Consider the following 22,838-nt stretch of genomic DNA (forward strand, 5'->3'; position numbering starts at 1 on the left):
GAGAAATACAAGTTTTCAGATATCCTACCGAGTAGATTACCATAACCAGAAGAAAAATGTATCCTAAAAACCAAATATTTCAAAAGAATATAGTTTCACCTTGAAACCAAAAAGAGTAATAAGCAAAATTTCAGATATCCTACGAAGATAATAAATGCGAACAAAAAAGATATATATCCATATAAACGCAAAAAGAGTAATAAAAGTTCTCGGATATCCGACAGAGAGGATTAACATGATCAGAAGAAACATATATGCTAAAAAAGAAAAATTCCAGAAAATTCTAGTTTCACCATGAACCCAAAAAGAGTGATAACCAATGTTTCAGATTCGGAAATAATAACTGCGAGCATAACAGATTTACATCCTGAATAGCAATATTTTTAAATTTCCTTAAAAAGTCTATCAATCGTCTACAAATCATCAATTACTATGCTCAAAGCGTGGTTAGTTTCGAATCATCATATCTTTCCAGTTTTAAAACTATTTCATGCGAAATATATAACTGAACTATTTGAATTGGTTGAAATATTTGCACTGAGCAAACTATCTGATTGTATTTGGACATTTTCTCAATTGAATACTAACAAATAGTACAATTGTGTTTAGAAACATGATTTAATTAATGTCACTCTATTTTTAATATCCAATTATTTAATATCCAATTTATTTAAGTTTAAAAAATTTTGGTCAATATCTAAAAATTTGTTTTATTAATATCTAATATCTTAACAATTATATCTAGTAATGTAATATCTTGCTTAAAAATGTGAGGTATTTAAAGCATGTCACTAAATACATCACCTGATAAGTTCGTAGAATAACCAATAAAATAACCATATTCTACTTTATTCACCAAAGTAATCTCCCATAAGAGAAACTGAGGCATATTTTATACTTATCCTTCAAAAGCCCGTCATTTGTCTACAAATGATCAAAATTACTATGCTTATTTTATGCCTCAGTTATATTTTATTCGGAAATGAATCGATGTTACATTTTTTCCCTTGAATATTTTTTTAGGTCTGCGGGGTAATCACTGGGGACCAAATCTGACGAATACAGTGGGTGTGAAAACAATTCGAAGTGTATTTAGTGCAGTTTGGCAATGGTAGCCAAGGACTGATGACATAGTGCATTGCCTTGATAAAAAATGGCATTTTTCTTTTCATTTCTTTTCTCATATGTGGGCGCTATTTCACAATTTTCTTCTTCAAATGCTCCAACTAGACTATGTTATGATCGCTATAGTCTTGCGACTTTTCTCAGACTATTGCATTAGACTATTTGCCAGCCAGTAGCGAGGCGTCAGCTTTTTGGCAAGGTGTTCACAATTTGATCAAAACAAAATTCCAACTATAACGTATTTCCTCTACTTCTAAGTTTTGTTCTTTCCACAAGCAAACAGAATACAAGACCAACAAAACAATTTATTTAAATGTTCGCAGCCTGTGATCCACTGGTTTTTATGGTAAATAGCTTTATGAAAACGGCGACTTACCACAGATTTCGACATTTTTACATCAGGTACCAAATTCTTCATATCTGAAGTTGGTCTATTCATTTTATGAATTAAAACCATTTTTTCAGAAGATCGTTTAAAAAAAGATATTTGAATCAAATCTTTAATCACCCATTTATCCATTTCTTAATATTATTTTTCACTTCAAATTTCTTTAATCTCTTTCTTTACTTTTACCATTTGCTAGTATAAAATTGCAATAATGACTTTGTTTTGATTTATTTCCAACCTCTATATAAGAGTAAGAAACTCTTATGCATTCATTTACTCTTTTACTTTGTATTTACTATGCCCGGTACAGTTTTTATACTGAACCATTTCCCCATATAAAACAGCAACCGTGACTTTGATTGTATTTGCACGCTTTGTATGAACTTGCGGTTCAATTTAGTCGACTGAACCTCTCGTCAAATGTAAAGCGATTTTCGCTCAGTCATTTCTTTTCTCTTTTGTATTTACTTTGCATAACATTAGAAGTTCACTTTTTCTATTGAACTGCTTGCACGCATTAATTTAAGAGTTATGATTATTTTGTTTTTGTTTTCTCTTTTATTTTTATATTTGTTTGTATGTTTTGTGTTTATTCAATACTGAACATAGTCCCAATGTGAATGTTATTTCATTTGCATGCTTTTTAAGCGACGCAGTGCAGTTTTTATTCTGAACCTTAGTATATTTCAAGAGGAATGTATTTTCTCTTTTATTAATTATAAGCAATGTTAGGTGTAACTAACATATGTATGTGTGGTTTTGTTTGTATTATACATTTTGTGTTTATGTTAATCTGTTTGGAAAAGCTATTATAAAAAATGTTAAGTAGCAATATAGCGAGATTATTTACCTAATAAAAAAAATCTAAAAAGGAAGCTTTGTTAAGGTGTTCAGTGAACACTCTGAACCATTCGACGCGTCGCCTCTGTTGCCAGCTATCCTAGTTTGATGGCATTAGATGAGGTTCTCCGGTCCACTGAGATGATCGGCGATATAATTTTGAAATGAAATGGTGGATTCAAGTTTCGTTTATTGCTGAACGTAAAAGAAAAAATCAAAAAGTTCGTTTTTTCTTCCTTCAACAGCTTAACTGTCAGAATTATTAACACGTTATTCTTTTTCGTCAATTGTCAGCAGACTTGGCATTCTGAGAGGCATCATCTGAAAGTTGCCAGTTTTTTAATTTTTTTTAAAGATTTTTTATTAGTAGCGGTATACAACCTTACGAAATCATCAACTGATTTTTTATAAGCCTCACAGTTATTGTTTCAATCGAACATAACCTCAACTAGAAAACAAAAATTAGTTCTGTGTTTCATTTTCGCGTTAATCAACATTTTAAATTATCATGTAATATGTGAGTTTATAATGTGAACTCTGTAGAATTCCCAAGCTAATTAAGTGCAATTTAGCAATTATACTTAAGCACTTACACTTTCTTACTTACTAATCTAATTTATTTAATATATTGTACATAATTTTCTTGCTTAGTAATCAATATCTTGCAATAGTATTATTAAAACAATTTATAAAACTTACAAACCAAGTATTATTACGTATAATCGCCATGAACGGTAATTACTCTGCATAATTTCACTACACTTTATAGCCTTATATGTACTTAAAAATGTCTTAAGAAATCTTTACAATTGTATCTACTGTATCACTATCTTCATTTATATAGTTAAATAGTTTTTATTTATATGGATATTGCTCCATTTTACAGTCTAGAATGAGCCCATAGAACAATATAATGATTACTTGACTAAGTGCTACCATTTATAAGCACAAAGCAAACATTTAATCAATTTGCATGCGTAAGTTGGCATATTCTGGAAATCGCCTTAATTTCAGTACAATAAATCAAGCATAACTTCAGCATATAATTCACATCAGATAAAGTCATGCCATTCCAGTTGAACAATAATTACTTTACAAGTTTATCTTGAATGTAAAATTGCGACTTGCAAGTGTTTACATAAGCAATGCAGCAGCACTGCAATGCAGCATAAAAGTTTTGTGTCAAATTTGTGTACGCCCAACATTGCAACTTGTCTAGAGTCGCACGCCCACCAGCAACTGCAAATATCAATTACATTAAAACACAAAATATTGAGTACTGATTGCGTACAACGATAAGGATACGCATGCCGGGTGGTGGCAGGAAAGCTCTACCGACACTACAAAAATACCCGCAAAGCACAAAATCAGTGCGAAACGATTTGCTACACTATTAAATAGATGCAAAAAAAAAAAAAACATAAGAACCATTTGAAAAAATTGTAGAAAAGGAAAATTAAATTCCCAGAATGCATGCAAGAAATGCCTAGAAGCGTTCACTCATACAACGTCTGGTGCTCAGATTGTAGTGCAAATTTTGCCAATGCTTAGGGCTGCCAACAATACTTCTGTCTACTTCAAGTTTTCTACTCATTTTTTGTTGTCCTGGAAGTCTACAAATAGTGTTCATTTTGACTTAACACAGACTTTCACAAATGTTTGTTTTATTTTTTTTTTTTTAATTTTTTTTTCAAACTGATTTCATTGCTATATCCTTACTTTTTATTTATATACATATGTAATCATATGTAAGCTCGTTCATGTTTGTTTGCTTATATATTCATACATGAGTAATTTTTGTTTATACATGAAAGTGTGTAAATATGCAGTTGAGTTCATTTGGAGAAACTCGTAAAGCAGCAATTGAATTTTATCAGCAAATAACTTAAAATAACTACAATACCAACAACAATTGCTTCATGAAGCACAATAAAAATAACAAAAATAATAAAAACTAACATTACAGCACTTGTGCAAACATACTAGCAATGCAAACACACTACCAGACTTAAGTTATACATTTGTTCACTTTATTATTATGTTACGCATACGCACCGTGGCCCCTGCATGTCGAACTGTGTGTTATGATGTGAAATCCTTTCAATAATATTCTTATTGAGTTAACATTTTCATGCTCAGTGTATGAAGAAGTTTCAGCAAATTATTTTTATTTGTATATTATGAACTTACATGAGCATTTCATGTAAATTCATTGTAAACAATTTATAAATTAAAGCTGATTTTGTTGGATTTTAAGAGAATTGAATACAAAAATTTCAATTTAATTAAATCACACAAGTATAAAAAGTATTGTTTATAAACATAAATGCCATGTAACATAAATGCCTAATATTAGTAGCATAATAACTCAGTTAAGTAATGAAAATTTGTTTGTTTAATGCAATTAATATTTGTAACATTAACACCAAAAGCTCAGCAATATATAACATATAATAGAAAAAAAAAATATTAAAAAAAAAATTTAATTTGAAATATATACTCACCGATATGGTTATAATAACCGATTATAGATTTAGAATAAATATTTATAGAAATTATTTATAAAGTTATAATTCTCAACGCATATATTTAACAACTTGATGAAAAAAGAAAACTTTGTAGAAAGAAAAAAAAGAAAGAAAAAAAAGAAAACTTTATAAAACATTGTAGAAAAACTACAATGCTTTATAAATAGGCGTCTGAAAAACATTCTACAACTGTGAAGGTTTAGAATAATTTCAAGTGAAAAGATATTGAGAACTGTCAACCTGTATAACATATATAATGAATTTAAAAAAGGATAATATTGTTGTGTGCTTTTAACCATATTTCTTTTCACCAAAACTATTCTCATTCATACTCATACCTTATGATGACATTCCTCATGAAAAGTTACTAAGAAGCTGTAAGATTGAAGACAGCCCGAAAAAACACAGCTCTAACTGAAACTGGGTAATCGTCTTTAAGAACTACAATAGCACGCAATAAATGAAATTGAAAATGTGTTGTGAAATCCTTGCATTCCTAAGAAAAAGTGTGTAAATAATGATAATTATTTTATAAAACACTACATTTACATTAGGTTTGTCAGGAAGGAATTGCAGGATTATCGGGAGTGTACTGAAGATTTGGCAGTCTACATTAGCGAAAGAGAGTGTGAAAATAGTGGGCTCTAAGATATTTTCAGTTCATACATTCTCTATGTCACGAGCACATTTCAAATTAAATCTAACACATTTCCTTTGCCATAGATATATCAAATCTGTATTTGTGTTAAGCTAGATTAGATCAGTAAGGTTAAATGAATTTAAACTATAGTAAAAAAACTTACACAAAATGTTTAGGATCCAATATTTAATCTTTGCCACAGAAAATATTAGTGTATTTGTAGTATTGAATTTTCAGTTAGATGGTTTAAACGGATTTTTTTCTATTAATGTGTCATATTTCACACTCTTTAGTTAAAGTTATTAAAAATAATCACCACTTTACACACACTAGTGTTGTTGCTGTTGTTAATTGTTGCTGTTGTTAATACATGCCTACAATTTTTACGATATTACGACTTTTAAAACAACGGAATACATCCAACTAAATGATAAACAAATACCCAATATTGCTTATCAAATAAATAAGTCACAGTTTCAAAATTTTAGACTGTATTTATATTTTTCTATTTAATACCTATAATTCCTATCAACTACACTTTACACTTTATAAATATAACACCTTTTTATATTGAGTTTTATTTAAATATAATATACTTAATTTATAACTATAAATTAAGTGAACTATATGTTATCTTGTTTCGGAATACGAATCTGATGCTTGCATGCATTGATAATAATAAAATAAATGTTAACGAGAGTAAGTGATATGACACATCCTCTAAGCTCTTAAGCATTAACTTTTTTGATGTTAGCCAATCTTTTGTTAATGTTAACAACTTGAATATTAGCTTAAACGTTAATTACTTTTAAAAGCAAACAGACAAGGGCAGTAATATTGTAGCCTGAGAAATTCTCACGATAAGGATAGGAGATCTCTGAACATGAAATATAATCACTTTCGATTTGAATGAAAATTTTTTTTTTCTGAGAGAAGGAAATTTTTATGTAAAACGAAGAGCTGATAAAAAAATTCGCCTATATCGGAGAGTGACGAGGTCGAAAGCCGTTCTACTTGTAAAGGAATGACCCATATGCAGGTTTCATTTCAGTTTATTATACCTTATACCAACTATGAGAATACTTAACGGTAAAGAAAATATAGATGAGAATTTAATAAGTATCTATTCATTTATTTATTTATGATTTAACATTTAAATTAATTTTAATGTTAACTAAGCATAAGGAACTGGACTGCTAGGCCCTACGCCCCAATTTAGTAAATAAAAATTAATACTTATTTTATTTTTAAATATTTAATTGATTTAAAAATCACATGCAACTCCCAACCATATGGGAGTTGCATATGGTTGGCTATATGGCTTTAGCAAAGCACTTGCCGATAAAAGGAAAGATTTTGTTGTCTATCATCCTTAATAACTGATACCCTTTCTCTCTCTCTCTTTAACAACAATAACTCCATTTTCTTCATTCAAATATGAATAAATATTGAGAGTACTTTATTGTAGGTCATACCACACAGACTCATGTAGATAATTTTACCACAGGTACGCATTTTGAATGACTTTGTCAAATTTCGCTGCCACAACTGCAGTCCATAAGAGAATAAGTGATATAGAATAATGATGTTTTAGACTTATATTATATAGGCTTCTAAATGATCAGACAAATAATATTTAATTTCTTCGTTTACCCGTATGCAATTTTTGTCTATTTAATCTATTTTCAGTTGCCATTATATGTGCTCAAAAGGGGTTTGATATAGAAGTTTGCCACTCCAACTTAGCTTAATTTAAGCTATTTTATATGTGACTGAGACATATCACAAATGCTAACACGAATTTTTAAATTATTATACTAATAATACTAATACAAAAATAATTTTATTTAGTTTACATAAAACTGCATAAAACGAAAACATTATATCATATAATAGAAATTGATTTTCATTTAAAATTTAATTTTAAATAAAAATCCTTAAACTTTAAAGCTTTCTTTGAAATTCTATGGAAACATACACTTTAATTGTATTTTAATATGAATTTGATTTTTATAACTTTTACCAATTTATTTTAATGTATCTTTACTTCTTTTCTTGCTACTTCATTCATCGTAATGGGTATGCTGCCTTACATTTATGCGTGTACAGTACCAACAGCTACTATATTGGGTGGCCCCGATTTGTATGTGGATAAGGGAAGCACAATTAATCTGACATGTGTAATAAAGTTCAGTCCCGAGCCACCGACACACATTTTCTGGTATCATCAAGATAAGGTAAGCGCTAAAGTACATGTCAAGAAATAATATTAAAACAAAGTGAAAGGAGAGAAATTTAAAAACAAAATAAAAATAAAAAGTAATTGCTTTCATATAACACGACATACATTTTACGCCTGAGGTTCTTGCCTGTACTTATTGCTACTTAAAAGCACTTTTTTCTTGCGTATGTTAACTTTTTATTTACTTTGTTTCTTTTGATTATATTCAGTAACGCGTTATATGAGGCTGGTAGGAAGTTAATATGGGAAAAAAATAAGGTATTCATATAAAAAAGTATAAAAATATTCATTAAAAGATTAGTACGCAATTTGGAGATTTGATTAAGAAAATAGAAGGAAGAGCCCAATTCGGGTTTTATTCGTTTCATTTATAAGAAAAAAAACATGTGTAGAAAAAAATGTGTTACTGAACAATTTAAGAATATATTTATAATCGATTTTTAATTATTATAATTTGTTAAAGTTAAATTAAAAGGAAAGAGTACAGTTTGAATGAAAGTTCATAAAGTTTAATTCAATATTGCATTTGTCAGTGTTGCTTTTCTTTTCGCGAGGAATAAAAATAACATTTTGTTAATATTTTTAGTGGAAAAAGTTGATCCTGATATAACTTTAAATAAGTTTTCGTTTTGCGTTTCAGTTTCAGTTTTCTGACACCAAATCGCAAAATGCATAAAAAGTAAGCATGCAATTGAAAGCGCATTGTTTTCTGCGCCCCATTTAAATTGCATTAGTGGCTTCAGCTTCGCCACTTTCAACAATTGATACTCCGCCTGCTAGTTTTGGTGGGAGATACGCTTCCAGCTCTTACAGCATTGGTAAATAGTATTGCTACCAGACGAAAAGTTAACGGAAATCAACTGAAATGCTGATTTTATCGCATGTTTGGATTTTTTTGTTCGCAGGAAGAACATAAAATGAATCAAAATGGCATATCGTTGGGGAGGATACCAAAGTATTTACTTAATGCATAAAATTCACTTTGGTTTTTCCAACTTTTTTAGCTTTAATTTTATGATTTTTTTATTTGTTCTTGGGATGTATACTTTATTTTTTTTTTGTTTTTTTGTTTTGTTTTATCACAATATCATATTATGTGGAAAATTATTTTGAAGATCAAAACTTGATTTTAGTGATAATAAAAATACTGTAAAATCTTTTTATTTAATCTTTCTTCACACAAATGCGTGCTTTGTTAACAAAATATTTCAGCATCATTTACAGCACATTGGCGCGATTATCGGAAATTGTTTTCAATTGGCAGCAATTGCTTATTGTCGCCTCTTTCTTTATTGTCGCGTTTCTCTCGCACTCGTATACGTTGCCATTGTAATTTTTGTTTATCTTCTTCTTGTACACTTTAACAGGTTCTTAGCGAGGAATCTTCCGGCGGACGTCTTAAATTTAAAACTATTAAATCTGAGGAAACGAAATCGGTTTTGCTCATCGATGAAGCTGATATGCTTGATTCTGGCAAATACTCCTGCTACCCTTCAAATACTGAGACAGCAAGCATACGCGTTCACGTTTTACAGGGTGAGTAAGAAAAATTTAGTGTCATTTAAATTCTGAATTTGTTTTCATAATATTTAACTATGATGTGGAATATTGAATAGAATATATAAAAGTTAATTTTGAAAATAACAATAGGGTGAAAACTGCTAAGCTATAATAAAGAACTTGAATAAATATAAAATAAAAAAAAAATAATTATTTGAAAAATAAAAATTAGAAAATTTAAAAATAATAAAAACATTTGTTATTCAATCTTTCACTCACGATACAAATATATACTAATAATATTGTTGAAATCATGACCACAATAGAACAAAACAATATAGTGGTTACTATACTCATATATAAATGAAAGTCTAGGTACCACTCACTTATTTACCAATGAATAAAAATATGCCATAAAGAAACAGATACTTATTAGTTCAACAAATAGTTTTCGTTCACTATTATAGGTCAATGTTTGATAAATAGATGTTCACGTAGCGAGGTTATACTCGGATGCTTTCAATAAAGCCATCTGCAAAAATTGTAGGATTGAACAATAATTTATCGAATTTATCGAATGCATATCAAGCTATTTCTTGTGTTTGGGATACTTTCTAAATGTTTTTAAAATGAAATTCAGTGCCCTGTACAGACGTCATTATAATGACAAAATATTGCAATGTACCTTGCCTAATGAGTATTGTGGTATAACAATTGCATTCAGTGTACTTATTATTACCATAATAATTAACTCTAACTTAACTTAAAAAAAGAGAAATTTTTAATTGAAAAAAAGAAAACTTTTATCTCAATACAGTCACAATAATAAAAGGATATAGGAGCCAAATTATTAGATCATAATCTATTTATCTTCCTCTATTGATATAAACCTCTCTGTTAAAAACAATAGTTTATATTAAGAATTTATTTTCTCTCGTTAAAACGTACGTAAAAAATCAATTTAATATAGAATTATTATTGAATAAAATATAAATAAAAATATTCATTGAACTTTCCAAATCGTGGAGTAATATTAGCACGACTGTTTCCGTATTGCGTTCCTAGATTCTCAAGAAAGAGTTAAGTTATACTAATAATTAAAAATAAAATGTATGCGAAATTATTTAATTTAATTTTTTCCATAACTGGTTCATGATTTTGTTCTAATATGTAACACAGCTAGTACATTTGTTAATGAACTTTCACTGCAAATTAACAAAACTTCGTGTACAGCTTTGAATCAGTTGACTAATAAGCACTGACTCTGAGCTTCAAATTTTGCAGGGTACGAGTTCAACTCTTGGTAAAATTATTTACAAATAATTAAATATAACAAATAATTACAAAAGACTATAATACTGTTCATGGATGTTTGACAATACTCGAAATAACTGCATGATCCGCCAAAAATTCAATCAAGTAAAATAAAGAGGGTTTTCGAACAGTAGTGAACTACAACAACAAAAATTTTATTTTTTATGTTATTTTAATTAATTGCATTTTTGGCTGACAGCTGTATGCAGTTTTGAGTATTGCCAAATACCCATCATTAGTGGTCTTGGAAATAATTCTTGTATTTAATTATTCGTAAATAATTATTTTTGAGACTGCAAGTACCAGGAATCGAACTCGGGTCCTGCCAAATAAAATAATAATAAAAAGTTTTTGTTGTTGCAATTTCACTGCTGTTGGATAAAAAACTCTATATTGAAAACAATTGTTTATATCAGGAATTAATCGGACCATTTAATACAATCTATTTATCATATTATAAAGATGCAGAAATTAGAGTACATAATTCATTAAGCTACTGATTTGTCTTTACATATCCAAAACAAAGATCTTGCATGAAAATTTATATTGCTTTTATAAATTAGGTTAAACAGAGCATTACTTTGTAGGGAAACTTCATTATAAAATGTAGTTAATAGTAAACCGTAGGTATATTTATTATTAATTACTAAAACTTAAATCTTAATATTTAAAGAATATGTTGACCAATATAAAATAATCAAAATAATTAATTTAAAAATTCTTCAATTTGTGGTAAGCACATAATATAAAAAAAAATATATGCTTACACTCCTCTTGACATTATCAGAGACCCAATTTTGTAAAGTACGTACTTTTGTGTATAATACATAACTTACGAAATGATTTCAATTTAGAGCACCAATGTAAGTGAAATACACAAAATTGCATCCGCAAGTATTTCAGCGATTAAACGTGCCTCAGCTGCCTTGTAAAAAATTCCAAATATCAGATTTTACATACATTTTTAATTTTAATTTTCTTGGCATTTCAGCACAAAAACTTACTACAACGTCTATAGCTTTTTGTGTACAAAAGGATGTAGTTTACTTTGTAAGAAAAATATATACACAAATATCACTAAACTAAAAAAGTATTTAGAGATATTATCTAATATATCTACAACCACATACTTAAGCAGCATATCAAAAGTCAGTTAGCAGAATTACTTGAAAAGCGAGCTTAAAACGTCTTGCCTTCAACTTTTTCTTTGACAACTAAAACATGTAAAATCATTATCTGAACTCTGATCGCTCTACATACAAGTAAAGGCAAAACATAAGTGCCTTCAGTGCATTCAGTGCATTTTGTCTTGCATTATTTCAGCTGCTAACATTAGTTCAACTGCATTTTAAGCATTGTTCCTTCAAGTGGAAGAACACACTTAACTTAAAAAGCAAGTTCTTAACCTATTGAATATCATAAATGATATTAGATAATATTAGAACACTTGAAGGTTTTCAATATAATTTAATACTTCAATACTTAAGTTGTGAATATTACGTATGAATGTTGTGAATATTACGTATAGCAATTTAAATATTAAACGGATAATACGGTATTTTTATTTATATAGAAATTTATTCAAGGTATTAACTGAGGTGATTCTTTATGCAATTTAAAATTAATAAATAAATGCACTTATTGGTTTTTATAAGTATATTGTTTGCCAATACTTCAGCATTCTGTAGTGACAACATAATTTGGTTGCTACGTGCAGTGTGTCAATGTATCTTGACGGTTTCTTGGTTCAAGAAACAAAAATATTCCGAGATATTAATTCATTAGAATAACTTATGTTCACAATACAGCTTCAAAGCCATAAATCTTGAAAATTAAGCTAATGTGCCATATGGAAATAGTTTCTCAAAGTTGCCGATATCAATAAAATGTTGTGCATATTCTAATATATTGTAAATACGAAGACTGCTTTTTAAGTCTTGCGGCTAACAATGACAATACAGTGATTAATCCATGAAAATTATTTAATTGTTAATGGAAGTATTCTCCATTCTAATCAATACATTTTGCATTCGGTTCAACTAATTTTTAACACAGATTTTCTAGGTTTTCAATACTTCAGCGCTCTGTTGTGGCCAAGAAAAACGCTCGTCATGAATTTTTTTCATAATGTTTAGGAACAAAAAGGAATGCTCAAAAACTCATTTGTTTGAGCTGATAACTACAGTTGCCCTAGTGGATCTGTAGATCAACATAAGCAAAACATAGACATGCACGATTAAGTCAAATCACACTCCCACTTTCATAATCTGTAAAACCAACATTGAAGTCGTTGAAAATTTCTGCCACCTTGGAAGCATGATAAATCCAACGGGTGGCGCAGCCATTGACGTACGGAGCAAAATTAACAAAGCAAGATCTGCATTTGGAAGTTTCCGTAACATCTGGAGCTCAAGCGAATTATCTCCGAAAACCAAGATCAATTCTGCTGTATAGCTCTAAAATATGGCACTGCATTTAGCCGCATGCTGCAGTCTTTTACCAATAGATGTCAGCAAAATATTAAGAATTAAGAATTTGATGGTCCTGTGTGCTGGACAATAAAACTCTGCTGCAACTCACAAAAACCACAAAAACATCAACGTGCAAATAAAACGACGAAAATACAACTGACTCAGGCAGAAATTAAGCAAACCCTACAAAGAGGTCTCTCATGCTGCCTTACAATGGAACCCACAAGGCAATCGAAGACCTTTTACACCAAAGACTCACTTGATTAAAAATTAAATTTGGGTTTAATAAATTATTTCCATATTAACCTTAATCCATTCGAGAATAAATTTTTTGACAAAACAAAAATTGTAATTTTTCTAAGTCTTACGAATAGTATTACAGTCGACCTGAGAAATACTCAAATATTGTAGTATTATACAAATTTCAAACCGGAAATAATTTAACTTTTTTAACATCCGTACGAATTATACAAGCAATATTCAAATAATAAATTTTATTTAAAATAAAGTTTTTTTGGGAGAAATATTTAAGATTTTATTAACATTTTGCAAAGTTTCATCTACGTTCCAATAACTTAAGGGGATCCAAGTCTGCCATAAACAATTCGCAACAAAAATTTATCAAAGCTTTTCTAATTTTGTCCACCAAAGAAACTTTTTCATACCTTCATTTCATTATATACTTTTCACTTAGACTGCATTTTCGAAATGAGTTTCGTACGAACTCCGATATTTTATGTCAAGTCAAAGTTTTTCTCTAAATTTGCAAAATGGCATAAACTTTTATGCACTTTTGAACTAACTATGCTGCACTTAAGTACTCATAAACTAAATTACTCACATTCAATGTGAACTGCAACAATAACTTTTGCCAAAATAATTTTTTTTTGTTAATTAAAAATTTCTTATATTTTAATTACAATTTATATTTTCTATGATTAAACTAAGTTCTCACATTTGGTATTTTTTTTTTCTTTTTTTTTTAACAGGTGAGCGTCCCGAGGCTATGCAAACAAATTCAGCACCGGCAACAATCTATAAAACCGCCCTCTTACAAACGCCTTCAAAAGGCAAACTACTCAGTCTAATAGTCAGTGTGTTTTTAGTGTGGCAACTAACTACGACAACACTGAGTTGCCTCTGTGCAATGCTCTACAGCGGCAATATTTGTGGTAAATCTTTAAAGAGTAGAAGTCAATACAACGCGCCTGCAGTTATGGCACCATTGGAACCATCGCCACACATCACGGAAGCTGGCAAACGGCAAAGAAACCACACCAAATCCAATTTCGTTGACCACCAAAATGCGCGGCAAGTTACGCGGTGATAAATTAATTGAAAGATTCGCTAACTAGCTTAACGGTGTGGCAACTCTGCACTCAAAGTCATTTGTATAAACACTCAAAGTTAGATTTGTGGTTAAAGCAAAATTAATGGAAATAAATATTAAAAGTGGAATAAATTTAAAACTAAAATAAAAGTGTAAATCATAAGAACTAAGTTTAATTAAAAATAAGTAATTACTCAAAATGAGTGCAAAGGTATAAAATACCTATAAATTTATTTATTTTTTTTTTTATTTTATTTTATTCTAGTTGTATATTATATCATTTCTGAATTTATTGTTGACTTGTATATTTAATTAAATTTAAATTTTTGTTCTTTCTGAATTTTTATATATCTAATTTATTTTATTTTTATTAAGTTAGATTATTGTATACTTTCTGTAGTTACCTTAAAGTATATTTAATATAGATAAGGTTAACTATTAAGAATATTGTAGGTTACTAAGGAACATATTCATTAAAAAGAAATATTATTAAGAATATACTATACAGTAAAGAAATTAAAAAAAAATTAAAATTTTAAGTATAAAATAAATATTAATATTCCTTATTTATATTAAATACTGAAAAATTTCTTAAAAATATTTTTTTTCATGTTCAATTTAAAATAACCAATTTTTAATTAGAGAATTCTATACTGTGGTTTCTAAATTACTAAATTCCATTATTAGTAGAACTTTTAAGACACTTTATTTATTTTTGTTTTTTCTATATTATATAAATATTAACAAAAATTTTTTTTCCATATAGCGTTTTGTACTATATATATAATATACTATATATGCAACATGCATATCACATTTATATATATGTATAAAAGTTACTATAATATATATATATTATATTATAAATATATATATATATATATATATACTATATATGTAGGTATATAATATAATTTATATACAGAATTAGACGATTGAAGTGTTATCTATTCAAGCGACTATATTTTTTTTGTGCGAAATGATTTTTTTTATATTCAAATTAAAAAAAATTTATGAAAATAATTAAAATTTCGGAATTCATTCACTCTAGCTCAATGTGGCAACCTTTTCTCTTGACTATGGTCTTCAAACGGTTAAAAAATGAGTTGCATGCTTCACGAATGTGATCCTCTGGTATTTTGGCCCATTCCTGAATAATAGCTTTTCTTAGCGCATCTGACCTAATTTCTAGTCCTTATCTTGCTCCGCCAAATGGTCCCGATGAAATAGTCCTCCGGATTTGTATCTGGTGAATTCGAAAGCCATTGTGTGGATGAAATAAAGTTTGGAACCTGATTTTTTAACCATTCATAGTTCACACAAGCTTTATAAGACGATGCCGAAATTCGTTGATCTACGATCGAAATTTTTGCATACCAACGAATCTAAAGCAACTTCTAAAACATTTTTCTGATAATAAGTTGCATTGACTTTGACACCAGACTCTATGAAAAGGATTGAAAGGCGTCCAAGGGCGGTCACAGCTGCCCATACCATTACTCGAAATGGAAAGTTCCTTCGGGTAGCCATTCGCCGTCTTAAATTTTTGGCAGTTGAGATCATCATCAGGAAATTTTGTTTCAGAGAACAAAATGTTTAGAATTTCGACACGTTTATGCAGGCGTAACAACTCCTTAGCTCTTTTGAGTCTTTGAATCTAACTTTTTGTTGCTTAGGTGTATGATCTTGTACCTTTTGGAACTTGTAAGGATTTACTTTGAGCTCATTTTAAAATATGCGTCGGATGTTTTGCTGGGATATTTTTAGTACTTTAGTCATTTGATTACCACTACGATGTGAAGATCGTTCAAGTCCAGTCTTCACTTTCCGTACCATTTCAGGTGATGTTGCTGCTTCAAACCATACCGTTTGACGACGCTGTCTGTACTATTGTAACGTCTTATGGGACGATACTCAATAATTTTTTTACTTTGAGGTATTTGAACTCACGAATAATAACAGATTGTGATTCTCTAGCCAAATATAATAGAATCACACTATTACAGTTGAAGTCCATGTCGAATAAATTTTGTTCCTTAAAACTTAGACACAAATGTTTGTGGAAGCTTGTAAACAATATAAACAGCTGTCATTCGTATGAATTTCATGTATATATATGGATATTTATATATATAGTATACAGTATATATATATTAAGTATATATATTTACTTACAATACATAACTATGCACACAATATATAATATATAAAATTTTAGTTTTGAGTATTATTTGAAAAAAATAAAAATATATTTTTGGTATAGAACATGTAAATTTTTTCTGTACGACAAATCTAATATAACAAAAAGTACATAGTTATATATACTATATTTCAAACAATAGTTTGAATTTATTTTGTTTAAATTTAATACTCTTTTCTCATTATTAATTGTTTTTTTTTCATATTTTTTTTTATGTTTATCCAAAACTCTTTGCTCTCTGAAGAGCAAAAGTACTGATATTTATTGTATATAAACAAAAAAATGTTACTGCTATTCATACTTTATTTATAAATATAAAACTCAAATATAAAAAACTTTAAAAAAACAGAAATAAACTCAACATATTTTAATATCCAATTTTATTAATATTTTTTTTAATAATATATTCCAATTTATATATATGAAATTCATCATATTTTTTGGATTGGTTTTGTAATTCACATAAACTTAATTTTTTTGTTGTCCACAAATGTTCTAAAAAATTTTACAATATAATGATATATTTTTTTTCTCTATAAATGTATTTTAAAACTATTATTTATTTTTTTATTTGTAATTTTTGACTGTCTTTAACTAATAATAATTTTAGGATTGTATGCAAAATATGTAATTTAAGCAAAAATATTTGTAAAGAGATAAAGGTAGTAATAAATTATATTAATATAAACATACATACCTATGTTTAGTATATATTTAAGTGTAAAATTCTATGCATCTCTAAGTGTGTACTGTGTTCTTTTTAATTACTTCCGTAAGCAATAAAATATTATTTTCTATATACATATATATATATAAATATATACATATAAAATATATATTTAAATATAAATCAAAAAATTTCATTTAAATATATATAACTGACATACATATAGTATAAGTAAAAACTTGAATATTGTAGATAAGTAACATAAAATAAAAAACAAATATAAATATATTTCTTAAATGAAATAACTACATACCTATAATATTATATTAAATAAAAGTTATACGAAATATGTAAATTATTATACTTAAAATAAGAAAAACTGAATGTTGTTGTAAGAGAACAGAATAAAATAAATTTAATATAAATGTTACAAATATATGAAGAGAATGTTTTCATAAAATATACATATATAACTATTTCTAATTTATATAATATAATTTAATATCATATATAAGCGCAGAAATACCATTTCAATATACATTCAACCAAACATACAATAAGAAAAAAACTGACTTATTCACTGTATGTCAGCTTAAATACAACTACAATACTTACATATAGAAAAAGCATTAAATATGTATAGTAAATGTCTACAATATACAATAAAGCATTTAAGTATAATAAACAGTGTTTTCTATTAAGTTTAGTATATTATGTTAATTTATTAGTATATTATTATGACTATGCAGAAACGACATCAAGTTAATAGTATGTTCCGATAGCCAAATTTTCTTAATATCGTAAAAATGAAATTAAGTTAATTTCGAAAGTGTTCATACTGCACCCAATTAAGGAAATTAAATGTTTTTTGTTTAATAATCGAATGTTAAAAATTATATGCTAAAAACACGATTTGTATCTGGGAAATATTAAAATTGATTATTATAACTACAAAGTATGGCATTCTGTAGTTTCATTAGCTTTAGTGGATTTCAGATACGTGAATTATTATTTTTCATTCTATTTTAAATTAATAAGGATTGCAATTCTTTCTCTATATTCAAATTTAAAAATTTCCACTACTTTCAAAATATTTCCCAGTTTTATTATGTTAAAGTCAATTGTCATTGACATTTATTTAAAAAAAATGTCACTTTTTTCATTATCTCAGCTTTATCTTTTGCTTCAAATTTATCTTACGCATAGTTGCATTTGAAATGTCCCTTAATTTTAGCCTTCGTTTCAACGAAATTAAGCAATTTTTCTTAATTTCGTTCTAACCTTAAAACTGAATTTTGTATGGAAAAATTAACTTCATTTCCCTGAAACGAAGATTAAATTAAAATTTTTGCGGAATTAAGATGTGTGTGAACATGGTAAAAATACTATGTTACATTATTTGATATGATTGGATATATGGCCACAACTTATAGTGAAAGCAAGAAACTTGAATATCTCTGGAACTATTGATGAAAAGCAGAAGTAGCTAGTAGAAAAATTCTTATTGTTTCATATTTAATTTAATAAAGAATACTTTAATCTCTCAGAATAATTGTCGATGGTTGTAAGTACATGTATAAATTATCTGAGATAAATATTTCCAACTAAAGCACTGATGGCAAACATTTACCTACACATGGGTAGACAAATGTTAAGTGAAGAAATAATATTTAAGCAAAAATAAAAATAAATATATATGTATATAGAAGTCGATTAAAAAGCTAATATTGTCAAATATGATTTTTATTTAGCAACAACAAATCATTAATTTGTTTAACATGTAATACTAACAATACAAGTTTAAAGTCTCGCGAATCAATAACATTACTCGTTATGTGACTTGGGCTTACGGCTCTAAAGCAACTTCCACAACATTTTTCTGATAATAAGTTGCATTGACTTTGACACCACGCTCTATGAAAACTATTGGTGAGCATTCATCGGCGGTCACAGCTGCCCATACCACTACTTGAAATCGAAAGTTCCTTCGGGTGGGGCTTACGCGAACTTAGGCACTATCTCAAAGCATTATTACTAGATATAAGATTTTCGAGTATACTCTCGCATTTCACATTTAAATGACACTTCGATACGTCTTAAAATATATTTTTGTCTTCAAGTTAACTAAGAATATATCATAGTAAGTGAAAATCATTCTTTATATCTACGTTTCCAAAACATAACAGGGTTACACAGTTCCTTGTTTTTATTTATGTATTATCATTTTCATAAACATCAGAATAGTTTCTCCAGCTCTGTATCACATTTATATTTATAACAATTTTTATCATAATAAGATTGTAAAATATAAAGATCTCGATCCGATATCGAATTCATCTCTAATTTGTATAATTTTTAACTTGAAAAACCAATCTGTTAACGTTTAGCGAATTCCAAAAATTCAGTTAATCTATTAATTATCAGATAAAAACTAAAAATCATCAGATACATATAACTCTTACACCTTGTATGCACTCTCAAGTTACTCGAAAGGAAATATTTCGAATACTTCTTAATGCACCCAATACGTGCAAGCACAAAAAATATATAGTATATTTATTGTTTATAATTTACGTATTATAATGAATTCATTTATTTTAATGATATTTCATATTCCCGAAAAAAAAAGGCCACAAAATATACAATGAAATTACCATACTAACTACCGATTAAGAACACATTTATTTTTATTATTATTAATAATAAAAATTAGTTACTATTAACTATTAGTTACTAAATATGGAGCAAGTAATAAACCATAAAATAGTTGTTGCTTATTCGTTAGTTGGCAAATATTATGAACTCCAATTCCAATGAGGGATCAGAGGATTTCATTATAAGTCGGTGTAAATATTTACTAATTATATCAAAATTTTTAAATTTATTTAACATAAAGTACGACAAAGCAGCTCAAAAATTATGCACTTCGAAACCTTCAACCTGGTGGCGCCTTACATGGATTTTGATAAAAATATATTGGTTTAGTCAACACCTGATTCAAGATATTTTGCTGACATATCGATTCATAGAGTCTATAAAAAATGATACAGAATTTAAAGCGCACAAAGTGTTATTTATGTACTTGATGTATATAACATGTTCGGTTGCGTTACATAAATTTTACAGATTCATCCGATCGACTCAGGTATTGCATGCCATAATAAAAATTGGTAACAGCCTGATGGCGATCAATAAGCACTTGACCGAGCTGATTGGTTATCGCTCAAGCTTCAGTCACATATTATTGCCAATTTCCACATTAAAATATTATTTATTAGTCATTCAAATAGCATTCTGGGCATATCTAGAAGTGTATCAAATAATGGTATACCTTCTCATATACGAAATCTTCTTCTGTGCGTATCAAGTGCTTAAAGTAACTCTGGTTTCCGAGCACAACAAATTAAATATACTAACCAATACTTTGCTCACAGACAACTGCGAAGTCCAAGATCTAAGAGAAATCAAAAGTAAACTGGAGACTATTTTAGAACTTTCGAAACAATTAGAGATTATAGAAAAGAAGTTTTATGAAAAAATGAACTGGTTCAATTGGACAATACTATCCAACATAATAAATTGTGTCTTCAATGCTCAATTAGCACTCTACTGTTTAATCTACGCTTCGGATGGAAGATATGTAAAAATCATTAATGCTGTCTACTTCAACCTAAATGTGGTGGTGTTACATGTATTTAATATTTATTTTATATCAATTATTAATGATTGCATTGAAACCGAAAAGAATAATTTCAAACACTTAGTACTAGAGATTTCGTTGGATTTAAGAAGACGTTATAATGACCTTGAAATTACAGATTTAAAGAAAAATTTATATTCTATCGAGCTTGAGGTAAGTTTTATTAATGGATGTACAGATATAAATTTCACTAACAATAAATTTATTTCAAAGATCGCATTGTTCTTGCAAGGAAAATATATTAGAAACGGAAATATGTCCCAAGAAAATGGATTTTATTTCAACAGAAGCTTTGCGTTTTGTATTTTAATTGAACTTATCTTAAATGCACTTTCATTTTTACAATATCAAAAATCTTTCAGAATCCTTGAAACTTGTAATCTAATCTAATCATTATAAATACTAAATACGAAATAAAGAAACAAGTTTAATAAGCGTTGTCAAAAAGTATCTTACGTATAGAATTTTAAAATATGTTATGTCAGTCTTGATAGTATTGATGTGGTACTAGAACCCTACCCCAAAACTGTCAAGCATACCGAGCCTGCCACCGTGTCATGTTAGTAATCTAGCTTCACAGCAATAACATCAAGGCTAACACAATGGCATCGCTTAAAAATATCAAAATCTGGTTTCAGATTGCTTTCATATGACATGTGACAAGTGACTTAGAAACTAAATGACTAAAAGTCATCATATTTTGTCTAAACAGATAAGAACTAAGATTAATTACTGGCCTCTTAACTAAAAACGCTCCTGCTAACTATCGGCAACAAAAAGGTTTGAGTCCACATATCTGTTACAGCTTAGTTAGACGCTGACATCAGCAAATTCTGTAAAATCTAGGTTATCTTAACTGCTCCTATTAGTTATATCAAATGAAATAATATATATATAATATAAAATAAATCTTTCCGTTTCAATGACTGTATAAGAGTTTATGTCTGGTACTTCCTGCCAGGCACTGTGATAAGTACATGTCAAGTTAAGATTACTACCAACGGCTTAATTTTTGGAATTTTAAATAATTCCAAATTTTAAATACATATATATTTCTAAAAACCATGAAAAAAGAAAAAGAGCATAAAACGTGCAATTAAATACGAAGTATTGGAACTTGTACTTCAAGCTCATATACCATAGAAGGTCGTAGAGGTGTTGGGCGGCAACAACTCTCACGGTTAAGGAACATCCGCGTTTGGACAGGACTTCGAACTACTGTCGAATTGATACACTCTCCGCAATCGAAAGAGATAGTAAATAACATACCGAGAAACGCTTTTTGAATGCTCCATAGATTGTAGTTCAATGTAAAATGATTAGGTTGAATGTTAAGAGTTAAATGTTACGTTTTATGATTAGTTATAAGTATTATTAAAGATATAAATCACGTGAAATTACGTGAAAATAAGCTTATTGTTAATAAATGCGACCGCTGACACTCAAAGTGAGTAGACAGTCTAAGAAGAAGAATATATTTCAAAAATATACCCATGCTGGATCATACTTTATTGTTAAAGAGATGCCTCCTATCATTACATTTTTAGTCATATATTAGGATATATTCTTTAAGTTATTTAATTTAAGTTTCGAATAAAAAGCAGTATATGCATGTTATTTTGGATTAGTAACCAAGTTACTACAAACATATTTGCTTAAGACATTTGCAATCTAAATATCTTTAGTAAAGTAAGAAAGTTTAATGTATGCATGAACTTAGTAATTTTATTGAACTGAAGTGTGAATCTTGCAGAAATTCAACAAAATTATAATTCGCAATTAATTAATTCACGAAAAGATATCGGTAGTCATTAATGTACAACAACGATCTAATCACATCTATAAATAAATCTACTCGCAATAGTTTTTCAACTTCGGATATACAGAAATTTT

At 28.3% G+C, this 22,838-nt stretch overlaps 1 protein-coding gene across 1 annotated transcript in view; it reads left to right on the forward strand.

Moving 5' to 3' along the window:
* LOC119669394 (zwei Ig domain protein zig-8) overlaps positions 1–14,522 on the forward strand; it is a 37,563-nt gene extending 23,041 nt beyond the window's left edge. Inside the window, exons 4-6 of the mRNA XM_038079269.1 lie at positions 7,631–7,758; positions 9,131–9,299; positions 14,038–14,522. Coding sequence (XP_037935197.1) covers positions 7,631–7,758; positions 9,131–9,299; positions 14,038–14,375 — 635 coding nt within the window. The 3' untranslated portion in view covers positions 14,376–14,522. The remainder of the gene's footprint in view (positions 1–7,630; positions 7,759–9,130; positions 9,300–14,037) is intronic.
* The last annotated feature ends 8,316 nt before the right edge of the window (positions 14,523–22,838 follow it).

The sequence above is a fragment of the Teleopsis dalmanni genome, chromosome 1, assembly GCF_002237135.1.
Source record: "Teleopsis dalmanni isolate 2A chromosome 1, ASM223713v2, whole genome shotgun sequence".
NCBI classification, from domain to species: Eukaryota; Metazoa; Arthropoda; class Insecta; order Diptera; family Diopsidae; genus Teleopsis; species Teleopsis dalmanni.